This window comes from Papio anubis, chromosome 2 (genome assembly GCF_008728515.1).
Source record: "Papio anubis isolate 15944 chromosome 2, Panubis1.0, whole genome shotgun sequence".
Taxonomy (NCBI): domain Eukaryota; kingdom Metazoa; phylum Chordata; class Mammalia; order Primates; family Cercopithecidae; genus Papio; species Papio anubis.
Genome location: NC_044977.1, coordinates 31,257,873 through 31,280,158, shown reverse-complemented (window position 1 = coordinate 31,280,158; position 22,286 = coordinate 31,257,873). Strand labels below are relative to the sequence as shown.

Below are 22,286 nucleotides of genomic sequence, written 5' to 3'. Positions count from 1 at the left end.
TCCTTTGTAGGGACATGGATGCAGCTGGAAACCATCATTCTTAGCAAACTATCACAAGAACAGAAAACCAAACACCGCATGTTCTCACTCATAGGTGGGAACTGAACAATGAGATCACTTGGACTCAGGAAGGGGAACATCACACACCGGGGCCTATCATGGGGAGGGGGGAGGGGGGAGGGATTGCATTGGGAGTTATACCTGATGTAAATGACGAGTTGATGGGTGCAGCACACCAACATGGCACAAGTATACATATGTAACAAACCTGCACGTTATGCACATGTACCCTACAACTTAAAGTATAATAATAATAAATAAATTAAAAAAAAATTAAAAAAAACCAAATATTAAATAAGAGCATATTGAAGATATACATAAAAATTTTAAGATAGATGAGCCTCTGTAGTTATGTGCTTTGGTCACTAATATTGAATTGTTTGAATTGGAAATATTCTTGTCCTTCTCTTCATGATTTTAAAGAGAATAATCATGAATTTCTTTATTTTCACTGACTTTGGAAACAAATATTTCCTCATACACATTTTCCCATCTGCACTACCAATTTGTACTTAAAGTTCCCAGGGTCTTGGTGTAGTGTAAGTCTGTCTTTTGCCAGCAAACTATTTAATTATCCAGCTCAAATATAACCTTTTCTAAGAAACTTTTCCAGTTCCATCTAGTCGGAATTGAACTATTTTTCCCATGCTGCCATTTTTTACATTTTTATTAAAGGTGTATGTCATGGTAGGAAATATGTCCAATATAATTTTGTATCCCTGCAGGACTTAGCGCTCAAAACAGATTCACATAAGTTTATTGGACTGAACTGAAATTTATGCTGTGGGAAATAAGGACGATAGTTTGCTATGAAAACAGAGTATTATCGTATATTTAGAAGCTTCCAGAATAAGACTGCCGAATTTCCCTAATGACTATATGCTTATGTCCCAGTGCGTAAAATGGGAAAAATATCACTTATCTTTTAGCTTCCAACTGCATCCCATCAAAATATACATATTCTAGGATTTCTTATACGTTACTCCTCCATTCACATAGATTATTAGTCTTCATTAAAGGGTTAACCCTTTGTGTTTACTTAGTTACCCCTCACGCTGGATGAATGTTAGATACACCGTCCATTTGCGCCTGATGCCTGTCTACCTCAGTGTATTCCCAGTCCTGCAATGTAACTTCCCAAAATGCAGAGTGTGTCCCATTAACACATTTAACACAGCCTTAGCATGAGATCAGGCACATGTAACATAAGAGTTTATTTTATAAGACAGAATCCCAATAATAACCTTTCCTATGAGGGTCATGATTGAATTAATTAGCTTTTATAAAATTACACATACAGGAAGACATCACTTTCATTTTTCAGTGACTTAGATAATTTTAGTTTGTAAACTGTTTCCAAGGTTTCATGAGTCACTTGGGGCAGAAGGCCTTTGAAGCTTCCCAGAGTTCAGTATAGGAAGTTTCTGCTCTCCTGAGCTCACCTTCATCACTTTTATGTTGTAATCTCTTTCTAAAGAGATTATATAATGTTTGTAGGAACAATAGACTTATCATTATGATTATTATTATTAGTTTAAAAAGAGATTAAAGACCAAAAATACGAATTGGCTGGAATATTTGTGTCCTTTGCAGACATGTAGCAATTATGATACTAAGAGTTGTAGCTTATTCCCTAACATAAGTGTTGCCAGTGGCACCAGTTTGTTTTTGACTTCACTGCACAAAAGAATTTGAGAGAAATTTTACCGCACAAAAGAATTTGAGAGTAAGTTCAAAGTGGAAGGAGGTAAGAGAGCTTACTGCGAAGCAAAAGTACACTCACCGCTGATCACAGAGGGCTACTCAAAGGTGAGACCATGCTGACTGACACTAGAGAAACTCCCTTTATGAGTTTCATATGATTATTCATGAAGGGGTAGGAAGGCGTGTTGCTATTAAGCACGTTCTGGACGGTCCTCTGGATGTGCATGTGCTATTTTTGTACATGCTGGTAGATACATGGCATGTCTCATTAACATCTTAAATCTCTACTCATGGGTGTATTTTTTACTATTCTAATGAGCATGGGTCAGCCCAAAGACACTAATCATGGGTTTCTGCACTTGCATGCATGTGGGAATTTTTCCTTTCCGCTCCTTTACCTCCTTGCTGTAGGATGTTCTAACCATGAGCCCAGGGTGTGGGTTGTGCACTGTCAGGCAGTTTGTTCTCTCCATTTATTTAGGAAGTTTGTTCTCCTTTAAGGGAGACTATAACCACCCTATGTCATCTACTTTTTAAGGACATTATTTGGTTTAAGAGACTGGCTGAATCCTACAGCCATCAACAGTGTGGGGCATAGATGTAAATGAGAGGATATTTTGAAAGGACATGCACTATAGGATTTTAATTAGCACATTTGCCAACACCATGTTCCCTTTGAAGAAAGGTTTCTTTAGAAAGATTCTTCAAGTTGTCTGTATCATGGTGTATTCTTTAAAGTGGCAGCATGGCTTGAGGTTCTAGTGGATGTTTAAGGTTCACCCTCTCACTGTGTGACCTTACGTGCACTCTCTGGCATTCATTTACTCTAAAGGTCCTGGCAGAATCCAAAGGTAATGTCTATATGGCCTTCTTAGTTTCTTTAAAGGCAGCTACTTGATACACGGTGACTCATCAGTCGTCAAGTCTTTGAGACTTAATGAGCTGCCACTCAGTAAATAATCAAACAGCATGAATTTAGTGATCATCAATTTAATATGAGAACAATGAACAAGACTGTGGGGAAAGAGGACAAATAGAAACTAATTAATTCAAGTATTTATTAAGTATTTATGAGTACCCATGTTCTTGACTCTATACTAGATGCTAGAGATTTTTAAAATGAGCGATACAACTTTTTGTCCAGGAGAAGCTCAGAGTCACATAAAAGACACACACTGAAGGCTTTGCATTTGCTTAGAAAAACAGATTACATACCCATGAGACAAGATAAGAACACTACAGTAAAAATATGTACAGTAAAACTTTAACCAGTTTAACCAGTAAAAAAAAAACCAGCTGCCATTGTTGGTGAATCTGTGATAATTGGGATAGGAACTTTCTGCTCTGTTGGGGGAAAATATTGAAGCAAGGTATGCATTTCATTACTAAAAGGTTTAGTATAGTACATTTCTGTTCTCTTGGAATTATCTCACTTCTTAACCTTTTTCTCAGATGTATGTTGTATCATGTTTGTTAAGAACAATGGACTTATATTCATTCTAATGATGTGCATAATGTCCAGGAAGCCTTACTTTTTGGAAAGCAAATCCTATAAAAGGGCAAACGTGTTTTTTGACAGATGACAGACACTGTAGGTGTTACAACCATTTGGGAGAGTTATTTTAAAATATAATTCTTTTTATTACTTACTATATGAAAAATAGCTAGACAGTGAAAAATTATCAGTAGGTTGTATTTAAAGTTCTTCGTACAAGTCAATTATTTGGGATTTGGCACAAACCCAAGGAAATGTTTTTATATATAGGGTCTAGTTTCCAAGACTGTCCACAAAAATCTAGGTAGCTTGTAATGTGAATAATCAACCATCTGAATCACAGTATTTTCCAAATTGAGCCAGCTGTTATATTCATGAGGATTCGTGAGTTTAATAAGAATTTTTAAATCCTGTTTTCATTTTGACAAAAATATAAAAATTGCACTTTGGGAGGCCGAGACGGGCGGATCACGAGGTCAGGAGATCGAGACCATCCTGCCTAACACGGTGAAACCCCGTCTCTACTAAAAAATACAAAAAACTAGCCGGGCGAGGTGGCGGGCGCCTGTAGTCCCAGCTACTTGGGAGGCTGAGCCAGGAGAATGGCGTAAACTCGGGAGGTGGAGCTTGCAGTGAGCTGAGATCCGGCCACTGCACTCCAGCCTGGGCGACAGAGCAGACTCCGTCTCAAATATATATATATATATATATATGTGTGTGTGTGTGTGTGTGTGTGTGTGTATATATATAAATTAACATACAGTAATCATATTCTGTATCATCTAAATGAATGCCCTGTTATGTGATTCTTGAAATCATGTTTATGGTCACCTCTATAATTGTGTTTGTCTCTTTGTTGTCATTTGTTTTTAACAGTTTTAGGGGTTTACTCTATACACTGGTTAGTAGCTGGCTGCCATTTGATTGACTAACATTAAAGTTATAATGACACAATTCTTTCATATTTACTATTATCCTCATGTTGATTTTGTTTACCTGTTATGACAAAAAGCTCAGACAATTTTAGTTTTTAAGATTAAATTTAGATTTTAAAAATAAACTGATGCATTAGGCAGAATAGTGTAGACTAATGATAAAATAACAAAGGCAGACAAAGTGGATAAACGATGCAGTTATGTTAAGGTATAGGCCAAATTAAATCATAAATCCAATTAGATGAAGATCTGTATAGATGAATTCTGCAGTATTTCAAGGAGAGAAAAGTAGTGGGAGAGTTTAGTCATCACACAGGACACGTTAAGCAACTTAATAGTCAGCCCACCATAACTGCCAAAGTGAATACTCAGTGGAATTTTTTAAATTTATAACTAGGGTTATATCTTACAGTGCCTTAGCAAAATAATAGACCAGTATTTATTTTTGCTCTACACATCATTTTTAAAATTGGAAAATTTTTCATAAAAATCCAGATTTCTGGCTTTTTTTTTTTTTTTCAATGAGAAGGCATGGCAACTATAGACCTGTGGCCCCCTGTGGCATTAATAGAGCTGGGCAGTGACTGTTTCTTACACAAGTCCTGCTTGTCTCCTATACATTTGCTGCTTATATTTCACAAGCATTAGAGTCTGTGCTTCCCAATCTAAGCCAATGTTGGATATTTCCCAGGATGCAGTAATAAGGGTTTTTGGAAAAGGCAGTCTGTAGCTCTGCATATGTTGCTTGTGAAACAAGTATTTGTGAGTAGGGGCTTCTGCTGAATATGGCTCCTTTCTAGGGCACTATCACACTTTGTTCTTTCTGTAATCGTGGTTTGGTATGTAGATAGAAATAAAAATCAATCTTTAGAAGTAAATTTATAAATGAATTCACTGCATTCATAGACTCAGAGGCTTGCCTGTGAGAAGGAATATGAGTGTCCTCTCCTTCCTTCCCTACCCCTCCTCCCACCACTGGCATAATGCCTGCCTGTCATTTGTATGCTTCCTTCCCTATTATTACTGCTTATTCATTTTACTTCATTAATGTTTAAAGACGATTGCAGTTATTCACTGAAAAGGGCAACACTTACCACCAACCATGCATAGGTGAACTCAGATGAAATTTCTGAGGAGCTATTTTGAAAGCATGGTATTTCCAGAGTCTGATTTATCTCTATTTCTATTGTATGGCTGCTTTTCCACTCATCTGGTATAACTGTAACAAAACATAAGGTAGAAAATACATGAATCTCTGATTGGTTTGTAAAGTGTTTTTTATCAAAGAGACAAAAACAGTTTTAGTACAGGGATTCATCTATCCTCAGGGTACACCTATGAAGCAGAGAGGTGTACCCTCATTGTATAAGTGGCTAAACGGAGTCACTGAGAAGCACAGAATTGTTGCTAAACACTGAAAAATTACAAGGAAATGACCCTAACAGAATCAAACTCATCATTTGGCGTGTTCCTCTGCTTTAGCCCCAAATTGGTGCTTTAATCTTCAAGTCCCATTTCCTTGATCAGATAGAATATAAAACTTCATAACCTAGCCTTAATTGTCTTTTTATTTTGTTGGACTTTATTTTTTAGAGTAACTACTAAAATTAGGTTCACAGCAAAATTGAGCAGAAAGTACAAAGTTCCCAGTATATCTGCTTCCTCTACCCACCCACAACCTCCCCAATGGTGGACATCCTGTTCCACAGCTGTACATTTGTTAAAATTAATGAACCCACACTGGCACGTCATTATCACCCAAAGTTCATAGTTTACATTAGGGTTTACTCTTAATTTTATACATTCTATGGGTTTGGACAAATGTATAATGACATGTATCCACCATTATAGTATCATACATAATAGTTTCGCTGCCCTGAAAAGCTGATCTTTTTACAGTCTTCATATCTAATAGTCTTCTCAGAGCTTATAAACATTCCTCCCACAAAGGAATTACACAAAAATACATAAGGAAACTTTGAGGAAGCAGTGTTAATTATTTTCATTTTTAAGGTAATAGAAGATAAATATCCATTTTGTAATCTCTCCTATTGGGAAAGTTTTATATACATACATATAAATTTGTGACTGAACTATGACATCAAAAGAAATTTATAAATAAAGGCAACTCTATCATCCAAATATCCTAAAAATCTTATATTCTTTTTTCTATATCTATTCAAATCTTGTTTGCATACATGCAGGTTTTCTCACAGTCTGCAATCTTATTTACCAATGAATGTTATGTATATTGTTACTTTAAAATGTTTTGTGTGATTCTTGAACTATTGGTGATTTAAATTTATGGGGGCTTCATGTCATTTTATCATATATACTAATCATCATTTATTTAGTCATTTCCAATTATTGAATCATTATGCTCTTTCAGTTTGGATTTTTTACTTTATTTTAAACCATTACATGCTATATAGCAAGGATCATCCTTATGCTAATAGCTTTCTTCTGACCATTCGGCTACTTAAGATAAATTCTCAGAAGTATAATTAATGGATCATTGAGTATGAACATATTTATTGCTACTAACATTATGTGTGTGTATATATACATATAAAACATATATATGTTATATATATTATATATTAGTCCATCAAAATAAAAAGAAAAGGGTAGGCTATGAAGTTTTATAGTCTATCTGATCAAGGCAAAGGAAACTGAAGATTAAAGCATCAATTTAGGGCTAAAAATATTATATATAAATATATGCTATATAACAGTATACATTTTTAATGGCATGTTTCTCAGTTTATAAATTTTATATCTAGCCTTTAGATCTTTGTTATATTTTAATCTCTTATCAGTATCATCTAGCTTCTTTACTGGTAACTCTTTCCTCCTCCTTTTCCTAATTAAAACCAGATCCCCACAGCATTTCTTGCACTCTAATTCCTCAAGTTCTGGAGGTGGGATCAGTGTTTTCTTTGCTCTCCACTGCTCTTTCCAAATAGTACTCTAAGCCCATAATTGAAAAAAAAGAACCCTGTCCCATAAGGGGGAAAAAATCACTTAGCTATCACAGCACTTCCAGATGGAGTTGTTTGTATACCATCTCTACTATCATATTTTTTTGCCATATTTGCATATGATCATTACTACTATTTAATTTTATTCTTAAATTATTGTAATTGTTTTACTTATATGTATATATTTCTTTAAAATATACTGAATATCTCTGAAGTCCATGCCATCCAAATGTTAGTTATATTTTAATAAACATCAATCAAATACATAAGTATTATATTTTTGTAAACTTTGTCCCGAATCTGGGAAGCTGGCAGTATAAGTCGCATTACTTTTTGAATATACCAGAAACTCTCTATAAAAACAAAGAAGATAAATAGGGTAACAAAACTAAAACTACATAGACCATATCTACAAGAACACTAAATAATAACACATCCCTCTTAATTGGTGGGGAAAAATCCACTGAACCACTGTGTTATCAGCAACTGTGCAGAAAGAAACAGAGGAAGGTCAACTGGGCTTGTGATGGATCTTAGAACTAGAGAACCCACACCACCTCCCTCTGTCTAGTAACAGGTAATCACTGGAAAGACAGGTAGATTAATCCAAGAATACAAGACTAGTAGCTGAAATGGAGAAGAGAGTTTGCAGACACCAAATCACCAGTGTCTTCAAGAAAAATAAGAAAAAGGTTGTCAGTGCTGGAGCAGAAAGGACTTCTCAGGACACATGCCACGGGGAGAAAAAACTGCTGGACATAGAATCCAATAAAACAGGACAGGTCCAATAAGAGAAATCAAAGAGGCAATTTAGGTAAACGTGAGGGATAGAAGCAAAGGAAATACACTCAGAAAGTACAATGGTAAAAAACTCATCTTTAAAATAACAGAAGAGGTGACTTTAGGGATACTGAACACTCTAGAAAAGCTAGCCTGGCTCACTCTTCTGTGATAAGAATGCATTTAACCTAAACATGAGTAACAGAAAGGGAATGAGATAGAATAACCTATAAAGATACCAGAAGCAAAAAGGGAGCAGAGAACAAAATAACGTTCCTACAACAACGAGAGCATATTATCAAGACATGACAACAAAGTAAATAAAAACTATAGCCAAATTATTCAAAATGAGCTAAAAGAAATAAAATGATGCAATTTGTGCACAATTTTGGAAGGTTCCCAATGAGTCCCATGGAAGAAAAAAGCTTACAAAGCATAGGTAACGAAATTCAAGAAAGGGTTAGAAATAATAATTTTTTAAAAAGTCACTCCAGAAATTAAGACAAAATTAGAACAAAACCAGAAACATAGAAAAACAAAAGCTAATTCATTAAAGTTCATTTTCAAAATAGAATGAGGGAGATTTTGAAATAAATAAAGCAATATGTAATTATAAAAAAAGAAAAAAACTAATAAAAGAGATTCAAAGGAAATGATATGCAAAGAAGATAAAAATATATGTACAATAGAAAACGTTAAAGAAAAAAGATGAAAACAATGGAACAGAACAAATATTAAAAACTATAATTCAAGAAAAATATAATAAAATTTAAAATGACTAGAAAATGCACATTAAATGATTATACTGCAAAATTGGAAAATAGGCCCAGAATGGACAACTTTAAGTATGTTTGTATAAAAGTATCGAGCAAAGTCAAACCTGGGGAAAGAAAATCTGATTGTTATTAGCTTTTTGATAGCAGTCCTATGCCAGAAAACAGTAGAGTAACATAGTTAATATACTCAGGAAAGAAAATGTGAGCCAAAGATTTTATATTCAGCAAAATTAAATTTTTAAAATAAAGACTACAGAAAAATGTTAGAGTTATGCAAGAACTCAGAGAATATTGCTGCTATGAGCATTTCCTGAGGATTCTCCAACAGAATACATTTCAGACTGGAGATGCATTTACATAAAGGTTAGTAAATGTTGATTATGTATTTATCTTTAGCACTAAGAACATGTAATTGTTATAACAAAGGGAATAGTAATGAATATATGTTTTTAAATAAAGATATGATATAAATATCAAAATGTGGGGTGTAGGAATGAAGGACTTCTGGTTATGGGGGCATAAGAAGGTCAGTAAAAACAGACAAGTACAAAACTGGGGAAATGTGTTTAAAAAAACAACAACAATTTTAGGACCTTGGAAATTGACTAAAGGTAGTCATTAAATTGCAAAGCATTTCTTACTGAAAAATCACTAGAGCTTTAGTAAAAACAGCAGGAGACTTCAATCTTTTTGCCTCGGCTCCATCCATTCCCTTCTCCAACTTGGTCATTAAGAAATGTAGTTTCAGCCACATGGAGCTGGTTGCAAAAACCACCAGCTTTTTTTCCACAATAGGCAGACTTAAATTAGGTCTAGGGGTCGAAATCTGTCACCTTTTCCCGTAACAGGGGCAAACTTGGTAGGTGCCAAAAACCTGAAGCTTGGTTAGTTTGAGTTTGTATTCCCATTTGAGTGAGTGGCTGCCATGATTCGAATGCTTCTCCCCTCTGAAATTTGGTTGCCATTGTGGCAGTATTAGAAGGTGAAACCTTTGGGAGGTGATAGGGCAGAGCTCTCATGAGTGGCATTAATGTCATTATAAAAGGGCGAGTTGATTCACCTTTGTTTCTTGCCCTTCTGCCTTCCACCATGTGAGGATGTGGCATTTCTCCCCTCCAGAGGATTTAGCAAGTGGGACCTCACCAGATGTCAATGGCTTGATCTTGGACATTCTCAACCTCCAGAACTGTGAGTAAATAAACGTCTATCCTTTCTAAAGTATCAGTCTGTGGTATTCTGTTAGAGCAGTACAAAACAAAGACAGTGGTAGGCCAGAAGGACCTTTAGCATGGAGATCCTGGAAACTAGAGTCATGGAATGGCTAAGATAAGGGCTTCATAGATTGTACCCTCACTAGAAAACTGCACACTGAGTGGGGGAGACCCGAAAGAGCGTAGCAAAATGTAAAAGCCCAGGAAGTCTGAATAACTAGCTGCAACTTTGAATGCACTCCCTGATGGACGCATAAATCTATGTATAAAGAGTGGAAGCCTAATTGGTTTAAGGTGTTTGAGCATAACTTTTGCCAAAATCATTGCTGGACCAATAAAGAGCCTTTGCCAATGCAGGGGCAACTTCTTGTGAGCCAAATTTAACAATTACTATTAGTATAAAAATCTGAGCAGAGAGATCAATGGCCTTGCACTGCAAAGGAGACATTCAATTTAAGCACAGATAAGTTACTAAAATGAAACAAAATGAACTTAAATAAGACAGAATATAGAGTTGCAACATATATATATATATTCTATGCTCTGTCTATAAATATATATATATATATATTTTAAATGTCCAGTTTTCAACAAAAACTTATGAGACATGGAGGAAGCAGGAATGTGTGACCCATAATCAGGAAAAAAGTAATTGCAGCTGAATCTGGGTGAACCCGGGTGTTGAATTTAAGAGACTTCAAAGAAGCTATTATTAGTCTACGTAGTCAAAGTATTAAAGCAAAATATGACAATGACTCAATAAATAGGAAATGTTAACAGAGAAATGGAAAACTATAAAATGAAGCAAATTTATATTTTAGAGTTGAAATATCAATAACAAATATAAAAATTTACTAGATGTTCTCAATAGCAAATTTGAGATGACTGAATAAAGAATTAGTGTATTTGAACATTGTTCAATATAAATTATCTAATATTAAGGGAGAAAAAGGATTGAAGGAAATGAAACAGCTTCGGAGCCATATAGGACAGTATCAAGTATGCTAACATACATGAAACAGGAGTAATAGAAAAAGAAGTGAAAGAGTAGGGGGATGGATCAAATATTTGAAGAAAGAATGGCCAAAAACCTCACATATTTGATTATTTAAAAACTTTCTTAAAATTAATCTACATATCCAAGAACTTTAACAAAACTCGAATAGGACAAACTCAAAGAGACACCCATGTAGATACATCATAATCAAACTTCTGAAAGCCAAAAAGAAAGAGTAAATTCTAAAAGTAGAATTGAAAGGAGCAAAAACCAACCAACCAACCAAACAAACAAAAACAAAAGCTCACCCCATTCAGCAGACTAATAATATAACTAGTGGCTCATTTTAATCAGAAATAATGGAAGTCGAAATAGATATTCAAAATGCTAAAAGAAGGAGAAACAATCCACTCTGAAATCTATATCCAGTGAAATTATCCTTTAAAATTAAAAATGAAAAAATCTGAAAGAATTCATTGCAAGTAGATTTGTCTTACATGAAATACTAAAGTTCTTCAGGCTGAAAAGAAATGACAACAAACAGTAACTCCAAATCATGGGATAAAATAAAGAGCACAAAAAATGGTGAATACATGAGTAAATATGAAAAATTATATGTGTAGTCTTTATATGTGAATAAATAAAAACCATACATATATTTATTTTTCTTTTCTCTTAATTTCATTAAAGAACATGAAATTCTTTAAATCAGGGGTCCTTAGCCCCTGGGCCATGGACTGGTACTGGTCTGTGGCCTGTTAATGAACCAGGCCACACAGCAGGAGGTGAGCAGTGTGTGAGTAAGCAAAGCTTCATCCATATTTACAGCTACTCCCTGTCACTCACATTACCACCTGAGATCTGTGTCCTATCAAATCAGTGGCTGCATTAGATTTTCACAGGAATGTGAACTCTATTGTGAATTGCACATGTGAGGGATCTGGGTTGTGTGCTCCTTATAAGAATCTAGTGCCTGATGATCTGTTGCTGTTTACCATCACCCCCAGACGGGACCATCTAGTTGCAGGAAGACAAGCTTAGGTCTCCCACTGATTCTACATTATGGTGAGTTGTATAATTATTTCATTATATATTACAATGTAACAATAATAGAAATAAAGTGCACAATAAATGTAATACGCTTGAATCATCCCCAAACCATCCCCCTCCACCTCAGTTTGTGGAAGTTGTCTTCCATGCTGGTCCCTAGCGTCAAAAAGTTGGGTACTGCTGCTTTAAATCCTTAATTTAACACTGAACTGTTGAGTTTAATACATATATTATTATATATGTGCACTTTATAGTTTGATATAGATGCAGTATATTTAAAATAATAATACAAAGTGGTTTAGAGGAGATATGGTGGAGCAAGTTGCAAAAAAAGAAAATAAGAGAAAAATAGACATAAGAATAGACACACAAATGCTTCTGACTTTGGAGTTATCCAACAAAGATTTAAAAGAACTCTTTTTCACATACTCAAGAAAACAGAGAAGAAAGGGAGGAAGTAGATCAAAAGGTGGACAAATTTATCAAAAATTAAAAATCTATCAAATGTGATCAATAACTTACAAATACAATATCAGAAATTAAGAACTAATTTGATGAGGTAAAAACTTATTGGACATCATAGAGATAGAGTTCATGATTGGAAGACAGGTCAATACCTAACTCAATCACAGAAGGGGAAAAGAAGTAGAAAATATAGAAGAAGGCATTAGAGATATATAAAAATGTGGATTTAGGTGTTTTTATTTTGCTCCAGAAAACTAACATTACAAATTTAAATGCTCATAAAAGAAAGCATGCAAGTATCAGAAATTATGAGTGAATTCTTATATAATTTGGAAATGAAGAAACTTTTCTTGACCAAAACTTAAAATCAGGACCAATAAAGGAAAAGAGTAATATATTTTATTTCATAAAAATAAGAAATATGCTGCATTGCAAACAATATGAGAAAGTAAGAATAAATGACAAACTGGGAAAATATTTGCAACTTATATGACACAGGACTAATAGGTTTTATATATGGGACATTTTCAGTAGAATAAGAATAATAACCATAATGAATTGAAATTCACCAGTATGTTTAAGTTCATATGAATTCATGATACTTAACATAAAATATTTATGGGTCACTTTTTAAAAATACTAGTGAACCAACTCATTTGAAAACTCATGATTAAAGGGAAAGAATCAAGTATCTAGTCTGCTTTTCTTATACAAACTATATATCAAATAATAAGTTGATGACAGGAAGTTTTTCTTTATAGAAATACTTAAGCTAATAAATTAAGGAATGATAGAATATCACTAGTTGGCAAATCATAATGATTTAATGAATGCAGGGAATGCTCATCAGTGGCTCTTAACATCATGTAACAGAATTATGTGCTCTGATGTAACTATACATCATCTATCATGTAGTCTTGCCAAAAAACAAAAAGAAAACCTTAATGTGATCAAGTCTCTATCAAGAATGTAAGATAACTTAGAGTCTACAAGGCTAACTATAAGGTGAAAAGATAGAGATACTATGGGACTATAAGAGCAAAATCCAGGCTGGACAAATCATCAAATTTATTCAACAAATATATGGCAAAGGAAAAATAACAAATGTAATATAGCTTTCAGATTAAAAGAGAATTTCCAAATAATCAAAATTTATCTAGTTTATCTGCATCCTAATTTAAAAAAACCCAAAATATAACATTATAAGGCTGATGGGATATTGAATAATATTAAATACTATTTTTTTTTTTAGTTTTGGTGATGGATTATGTCTTTTCTTTAAAACAACATCTTTATCTTTTAAAGATTCATACTAAAATAAACAAGATGTCTTGCATTTTCTCCAAAGTAATCTTGGAAGGCAGCAGTTGATAAGTGTTTAAATAAAAGAGATTGGCAATGAGTTGATAATCGCTGAAGTTGTAAGTTCAGTATGTGGGAGCTTATTCTATATACTTTTCATAATTATTCTATGTGATTTTTGTATATTGTTTAGAGTTTTCCACAATTAAAGCTTTCAACATTGTTTCATGAATCACCTAAAACCGTCCCCAGTATTGTCAATTATGCATAACACATTCTAAGAAAAACCAAACAATCCCTTTCTTCCTTGATCCACTGCTGTTATTCTCTAACTCAGAGGACATGAAACTTGGCCTGTGGGCCAAATCTGGCTTGTTGCCTGTTTCTGTAAATAAAGTTGAATTAGAACATAGTCAGGCCCATTCGTTTACATATTCTCTGTTTTTTATGCTACAGTGGCAGAGTGGAGTGGTTATGACAGAGACTTTATGGACCACAAAGCCTAAAATATTTAATATCTGGACTATTTCAGTCTGTTTTGCGATGCTGCAAAAGAATATCTGAGATTAGACAACTTATTTAAAAACATATTTATTTATTTATCTCAGTTCTCGAGGCTGGAAAGTCCAAGATCAAAACATTGGCAGGTTTGGTGTCTGGTTAGAGGCGAGTGTTCTCTTTCAAGATGGCACTTTGAATGCTGCATCCTCGGAGGGAGGAATGCTGCTCCCCACATGGCAAAAGAGCAGAAGAGCCACAGAGAGACAAGAGGGGGCTAAACACACATTTTTATATTGCCACAAATCTTATCCAGGAGAGTGGAGCCCTTATGGCCTAATCACCTCTTAAAGGGTCCTGGGTCTAATATCCAGAGTCTACAAAGTAACTTAAACAAATTTATAAGAAAAGAAACAACTCCATTAAAAAGTGGCCACAGGACATGAATCAACACTTCTCAGAAGAAGACATGTATGCAACCAACAAACATGAAATAAAGTTTAACATTACTGATCATTAGAGAAATGCAAATCGAAACCACAACGAGATACCATCTCACACCACTCAGAATGGCTGTTATTAAAAAGTCAAGAAAGAACAGATGCTGGTGAGGTTGCTGAGAAAAAGGAATGCTTTTACACTGCTGGTGGGAGTGTAAATTAGTTCAACCATTGTGGAAGACAGTATGGCCATTCCTCAAAGACCTAGAGGCAGAAATACCATTTGACCCAGCAATCCCATTTCTGGGTATATACCCAAAGGAATATAAATCATTCTGTTATAAATCATTCTGACCCATGAGGGGGAACAACACACACTGGGGCCTGTCGGAAGATGTGGTGGGGTGAAGGAGAGCATCAGGAAGAATAGCTAATGGATGGTGGGCTTAATACTTAGGTGATGGGATGATCTGTGCAGCAAACCACCATGGCACACATTTACCTATGTAACAAACCTGCACATCCTGCTCAGGTACCCCTGAACTTAAAATAAAATTTGAAAAAAAAGAAGGTCTCATCTCCTAATATTGTTACAATGACAATTAAATTTCAAAATGATATTGGAGGGGACAAATATTCAAAGCACAGCATGACCCTTCAGAGAAAAAGTTTGTCAACTTCTGCTCTGATATCCCAATCACACTCCGTTATCTTTGAAACTGTTATTATGTAGATTGCAATCTTTTGCAGCTCCAAACCTGACATAACCTAGGTGCTTTCAGTGACCATGCAGATGACTTCTCCAATATCTGGACTCTCAGTTCTTCCCGCTGTCATCTTCATTAATTGTCTCCACTTCATTTTAGCCATCTACTCTCACAATCACATCTTGGATCTTGTTATCATGTAAAATTGCTCTATCTATAAAATCACAAATTCAAACCTACAAACATCTATTCTTCCAGCTTGTGCAACTAGTCCCATTTCAACTGTTCTCCAACCTCAATAGCTCTTTTAATGAGTTAATCACTCTACTTTTTTCCAAACTGTCAGCTTTATTTTTTCTTTATGTCTCTTATTATCAAGCTAAAGTTCTATAGTGCATTATGTCAATAATATTTTTGCTTATACCCCAAATCCTTTGCCCTTTTTTATCTTTTGGCAACAATCTAAAAGGTAATCCAAATGTGGCACTATATATTTTTAATGCCAGACTCAAGCAGCCAGTCACTGCTGGAGAAGGCCTGATGCAAATTGTTTTCACTACCATTTCGTACCATACCCAAATGGATGTTCAACACAGACCAAAAATCCAAATGTGTTTAGTTAGTGAATTCATTTCGCTTCTATCCATAGCAGCTCTTTCAAACCTTTCTCAATCTTCTTTTCTGAAGCTTCCTTCCTCTCTCTAGCTGAAGATGGTTTTGTTTCTATTTTAAAGAAATAGAGACAGCACCTCCCTCATTATATGCACTCATCTTATTTTCCCTCCCTCCTGTTACAATAAAAAAAGAAAACAAAACCGGTTTTTTTTTTTTTTTTTCCAATATCAGGGTAGTCCTACTTGTGAGTATCATTGTCCCCATTTTCTTAGAAACTTTGGTTTATTATTTTATCTTCCATACTGTGTATTTAACTACTCTTTTTAAACTAGATCCTGCCCATTAACTTTGAAGCACAGTCAAGTGTCTTTTATTAATTGAAACCGCCACCACCATCTCTACTGCAATATCAACAGAATCCCGCATTTGAACACCTCTACTCTTCCTGTTACTACTGGCAGACTTCTTGAAAGTCATATCAATGTGCTGTCCCCATTTCCTTGCCTCCCACTCATTCCTCTTCTCCCTCCAGCCTGACTTCCATTCCATAATGCCACTAAACAGTTCCTGTTAGGTGATAAAAAAGTTCATGTTTTAATATACAATCGAATAACTATTTTATCTTCTTAGAAACTTTATGATTGATGGCTATTCCTTTAACGTAATATGTTTCTAGGTTTTTGTGACCCAGTTCACTCCTGATTTTACTTGTGCCTCTTTAATTGCTCTTCATTACCCTCTGAAGACTCATCTTTCTCCATCCGTCACCATGGACTCTGCTGAAGTGCCACATGACTTTTCTTGCTTGATTTTCTCTTCCTAGATGATTTCTTTCACTCCCAGAACTTTAGTTAGCACTTACACTCAGATGACTCACCAGTCTGTATCTTCAGCTTAAACTTCTCTCCTAGATCAGAAATTGTATATCCAGATATTTACCTAATATCTTCTGTATGTCACAACTTCATGCCTAACTCAACATGTACAAAATGAAATGCAAAATAATTTCTGCATAATCTGATCATATTCCAGTGTTCCCTAATACAATGTTCCCCTATTTTTTCTGTGTCACATATTAGAAATTAAAGCATCATCCTTGACACTGCTTTTTATTCCTCCCTTCACATAGGCAATCCACCACTGATCCTGTGGGGAGAATCTCCTACACAAGTTTCTAATCTAAACATTCCTCTCTTTCTAGTTCATTGCCACTGTACTTAATGGTACCAGCATCTCTCATGTAGCTTTCTGCTGTTGTCTTCTAACTGATCCACACTGTCCTCTCTGCCTTCTTCAATTCATTCTCCACACTTGAGCCACAAAGGTGCATTTTTGAAATGCAAAACAAAAAAAAGTCAAACAAAACAACCACCTTTCAATTAGTTCCCACAGCTCTTAGGATGAAGACAAAACTCCTTAATTGGACTAATCAATCTTTCTAAACTTATCTTCAACTGTCTCACCTGTAATCCCTCTGCTCGAGCCATAATACCTTTTAAAATCTCCCCTGCCTACCCAGTTGCTGTAACTTCCTTTCACCATAGAGCCTTTGCATGTCCTGTTCTTTGTAAAGCTCTGTGTTCACTTGGTTAACTCCAGTTGAAGCAGCACTTCCAAAGGAAAGGAAAGGAGAGGGGAGGGGAGAGGAAGAGAGGGTAGAGGAGTGGAGAGGGAAATGAAAGGAAGGGGGAAAGGAAAGGACAAAGAAAAGGAAAGAGGAAAGGAAAGAAAGTATTTTCTGATTTTCCTATTATACCCTCTCATACACTGTCTACTTCCTCACTTCTGGAGCACTTCTCACTGTTGCAATTTGGTATTTGTTTGCTTATTTGATGAATGTTAACTTCTTCCTATTGAATGTTGTGATTCATGAAGGCACAGTTATGCATATATGCCTACTCTGTGCCTGGTGCCCAGCACTGTAAGCACTCAAAAACACTTGTTGGATAAAGACTAAATACAGGAATTTAAGAAGAGCCAGCATTCAGGCTCAATACAAACTAGACAGGATAATAACATGCTTTAGACCAAGCTTATCAACATTATACGATCAAAATTTTATTGCTACTATTACTACAACTTCCAGGACCATGACTTCTTCAACCACTCTCACTGCTACTACTGCTTCCAATAACATTAAGGTCCCACCAAGGCATTCACTGTTAACTAGTAAATTAAAGCCATGTTATACTCTTATAACTGATCTTAATAACTACAAATTTTAAAATGCACCAAAATCTTACAGTCTGAAGCATTATGGGATCCAGTAGCATTCAAATGAATGAAATCTAGATTATGACAATCCAAGGCTTAACTCAGAGAACTGCATTTCTTGGAGTGACTCAAAAGCTCCTAACCTAGGAGGAAACCCTGTCAAGTGAAAGTGGAAAAGAGGCAAACCCCACACTGCTTATTATATTTCCACTCTTGTCCACAGCCTCAGAGCACTGAGACACACACAAAGACAAAATATTGTGAAAAGAGAACAGAATCCTTTCACATCTAGGCCCTTGGGGAACATGGGAACAGGATTTAGACACACACTGTGTTGTGAGCAGACATGAGAGAATGATTCAAACGGCAACAGAAAAGAAACAGGAAGAGATGATCAACCCAAACACCTCAAGTCCCTCAGCATTTTCAAATTAGGTTCTTATGCACCACTTCAATTTGCATTTGTTTATGTACTACAGAAGTGTTTGCACTTCAGGTGTGTTTTGCTTACCCAACTAGCTTGTAAACTTAAAGACTGCACAGGGGCCTAAGAGGAAAACTGTATAAGTGAGAGGAGAAGAAGCAAGAGAAGATTGAAAGAGTAAAGGGTAAAAAGGAAATATGCTATTGGTTGTGAACTTGACAGAGCTCTCAGATGGCAATTGCCTCCTTTTAGTCAGCTGCCTACTCTGTAGCTCCACACCAGGCTAACATTTTTGGTCACTCTGTGGTGAAGGATTTGTTTCCCCCTTCTGTTTTGCTCTTTTCTATTTTACTCCCTTTGTACCCAGAAACACAATACCAGAACCATTTCTCTAACACTGAGGCCATTGCTTTTCATCTGATTCAGATGACAGCAGCAAAGTTACGGTCAGAAGACTGGAAATTTTCCAACCACAAAAAGTATAGATATGGTGTCTGCCTCTCCAGTGATCTGCAGTTTTTAGTAGCTACAAGCTTACCTCCTTTGGTTCTCTTTATTCTAAGAAATTCATTTTCTTTAAAGGCAACACCATTCTCCTTTCTGGATAATATACTATCTGTTCTCCATTGCTGTCTTCATTTTGTGGCATCACATATTCTATTTCCTATAAAAGTTACATCAATCCATGTTGCCAAGTCTCAATGAAGGAAACACTAAGTCCTCAGTGAGGTAACAGTATTGTTCACTGGTTCTGGTAGAATGTACCAAAAAATCTATGTATGAAGCCAAGGTCAACGTGTACTTGTGCTAATATTACATGGCAAATGTCTTACTGGGTTCCAAATGAGGTCAATATATAAAGAGAAGAAGCAGGGCTCATATGTAATCAGAACTGAGAAACAGAATTTGCTCAATATAATTAATACTACTGTTAATTGAAAACTACCATTTGCCAAACTCTTATCCTTTAGCAGGAACTATACATTTAAGTGCATTACACAGATTATCTCATTTAATAATCAAGCTAGTGATACCTATAAAGAAAGTACTATAATTATCCATATTTGTTATGTAAGAAACTTGAAACAACTTGGGAATGATGAAATGTATAGTAAGTGATAGAGCCAATGTTCAAATACAGGCTACCTGAATCAAAGTATGTGTAGCTAAACAGTGTTCTACGTAGGTCTTCCATTTCTCTTTACTTCAATCCCACTCCACTCCATCCTTAATTGAACTGAAGTGTGTGTGTAGTGTGTTTTCTGGAAAACAGCAAGGGAATTGGGCATTGTAAGATAGTAGTTGATAGGACCTTGGCCTATAGGTGGACTGTTCCAACAGCATATTTTTAGAGCAAGTAAATTATAAGACATGGAGAGGAGGTAATAAATCCATATCTGTTGCTTGTTCTGGGCAGCTCTATGTCCCCTTTAATATGATCTTCACGAGTTATTTTTTTTTTGTTATATTACCAGGTCACTTTGCCCTGAGACAGAACTAGTCCACTGCCAGTGCATTTTGCATTTGTTGGCTTTCACTTTCATTGTTTTCCATTAGCAGAAATGAAAATCATTTACTTTAGGGCCAGGTAACTTAGAGCAGGCATTATAATAATCATTTTCCAAATAGGCTCAGAGAATTTACACGATAGGCCCCAAGTCAAATTTATTTCTATTCGGAAAGGAGCTAGAACTTAAATCTAGGATTCCCGCTTCTAAATGCAGGCCTCCAGAGTATGTTGGTGTGAATGCTGCATGGCGAGCAGCCTCCTTTGCCCCTTTACCTGCCCTAGACTAAATGTTGTATACCCAGAACCACTTTCATAAATTCACCCACAAATCTTCCCTCACAGTGAATAGCACCACCATTCAGGTGTGCATGCCAGATACCCAGTTGTCACCTGCAACTTCTTTCTCTCCTTCACTCATACTGCCCTTATCTTATATTCACTCTATGATCATATCTGTTTTATGCCCAATGTACAAAATTTGCCACTTTCCTTCTGTATCTACCTGAACTACCACTCTCTCTTTTCTGGGCTACTGAGATGGTCTCCTGAGTTGTCTCTACCTGCTTGTTCTTGTCCATCTTCACCTCATTTTCACGGGAAAGTCAGTATGATTTTTTTTTAACAACACAAATACAATCAGCCTATAAATGTCATGCCATCCTTTTGTTGGAAATGCTTCTATGTCTTCTCATGGTTTTGAGATCAAAATAGAAACCTTTTAAAAGGGAGTCTGACCAGGTCCAACATGATCTGGTCCTTACCTGCCTTATCCTTTAATCGCAGTACTGCTGTCCCGTTGGCATTTTCCCATTTCTTCAAACACTCCACAGAGCTTCATGCAAGCTCTTTTCTCTCTCTGGGATTATTCACAATTCCACTCTGCCTCAGCCCCACCCCCTAAATTGTGTTAATGTCTATTCATTCTTTAGACTTAAGCTATGGTGTTAATTTCTCAAGGACAATTTCAATGGCCTCTGTGATGTGCTCCTTCACAAGACTGTTACAGTCTTTATTATTGACGCTTATCACTGCTGTAAGGTTACACTTATTTGCTTAAATGCTGTGGTCACTTCCTGTCTCCCTTATCAGACAGTGGCTCTTTCTGCTTAGCCTTTGTATGCTGAGCACCATGCCTAACCCTGCTTTTCTTACAAGGTACATTTGTTGAATGAGAAGGGAGCTGAGTGAAAGCATGTGCTTCCATCCGTCTTCCAGTTATGCTTACCGTGTGTCTGAATGAGAAGGTTGTAGATTTTAGTCTGCATGCCCTCTGGATACAGAGTAAGCATACACTCGTACCTTCCACTGACGGAAGAAGACATATTCCTTAAGTGCAGAGTCCATTTTGACCCATTCTCAGGAGTTTGTGTGAAGGTCACCAGTGACTCACAGGGACTCCCATAGGCACAGTGGAAGCCGTATTGGGGATGATAAAGAGCAATCAGGTCTGCCTTATCGGTGACCTTGGACCATTGCATCTGCACCAAGAAGCCTTTCGTCTGTGTTTGGCAGGTCAGGTTGACATCAGAGCCAAGTGTAGCATAAATGTTTTCTTGTGTGTTGAATGGTTTTCCCCAAACTCCTGAAAAGGAAGAACATGAGCTTTGAGTTTAAATAATTCACATAGAATGACTCTTAATTAAAAACCCTAGTCACTTCAGTAAGGTGAGGGGAGAAACTGAGGAAATTTTTCCCTGACTGCTTTAGGAGTAGAGTAGAGCTTGTGTCTGACTCAGATAGAGACGCATGAGACAATATAAATGAGGTGGTATTTACGTAGAGAAGCTAGAGGAAATTACTGACTTCTAAATATTTATCTATGTGTTGGTCTGACCAAAATATAATTGAAGGTTTCTAACTACCTGTGAATAAAATCAAGCCTATTTGAAAATTGAAGCATACTAGCAAACTTAGTATGACAATTCTTCTTTCGTTTAATATAATTGGCTTTTTGGGTTATAAAACAACAGCTGAATATAATACACACGTGATGCTTTCTGAAACTGCAAAAATAAATGATATGTGTATAGCAATTTATTTGAAAAATACATGTTTACAAGGGCCTTTCATATGTTATCTTGTTTAATCCCCCTTACACGCCATAAGTGATGTTGTTAACCCT

The 22,286-nt window shown here is 35.8% G+C and overlaps 1 protein-coding gene and 1 long non-coding RNA gene across 5 annotated transcripts in view; one reads left to right on the top strand and one right to left on the bottom strand.

The window, feature by feature from the left end:
• CD96 (CD96 molecule) overlaps positions 1-22,286 on the bottom strand; it is a 108,849-nt gene that overhangs the window by 84,115 nt on the left and 2,448 nt on the right. For all 3 annotated transcript variants that reach the window (XR_004182047.1, XM_031662999.1, XM_031663000.1), the window contains exons 2-3: positions 21,390-21,746; positions 5,289-5,413 (exon numbers count right to left, since the gene is read on the bottom strand). Coding sequence is in view for 2 of the 3 variants with exons in the window: in XM_031662999.1 (XP_031518859.1) it covers positions 5,289-5,413; positions 21,390-21,746 (482 nt within the window). In the remaining variant the exon portion in view is untranslated. The remainder of the gene's footprint in view (positions 1-5,288; positions 5,414-21,389; positions 21,747-22,286) is intronic.
• Positions 11,974-22,286, top strand: part of LOC103881791 — an 87,557-nt gene continuing 77,244 nt past the window's right edge. For both annotated transcript variants that reach the window (XR_004182049.1, XR_004182048.1), the window contains exon 1: positions 11,974-12,004. This is a non-coding gene — a long non-coding RNA (uncharacterized LOC103881791). The remainder of the gene's footprint in view (positions 12,005-22,286) is intronic.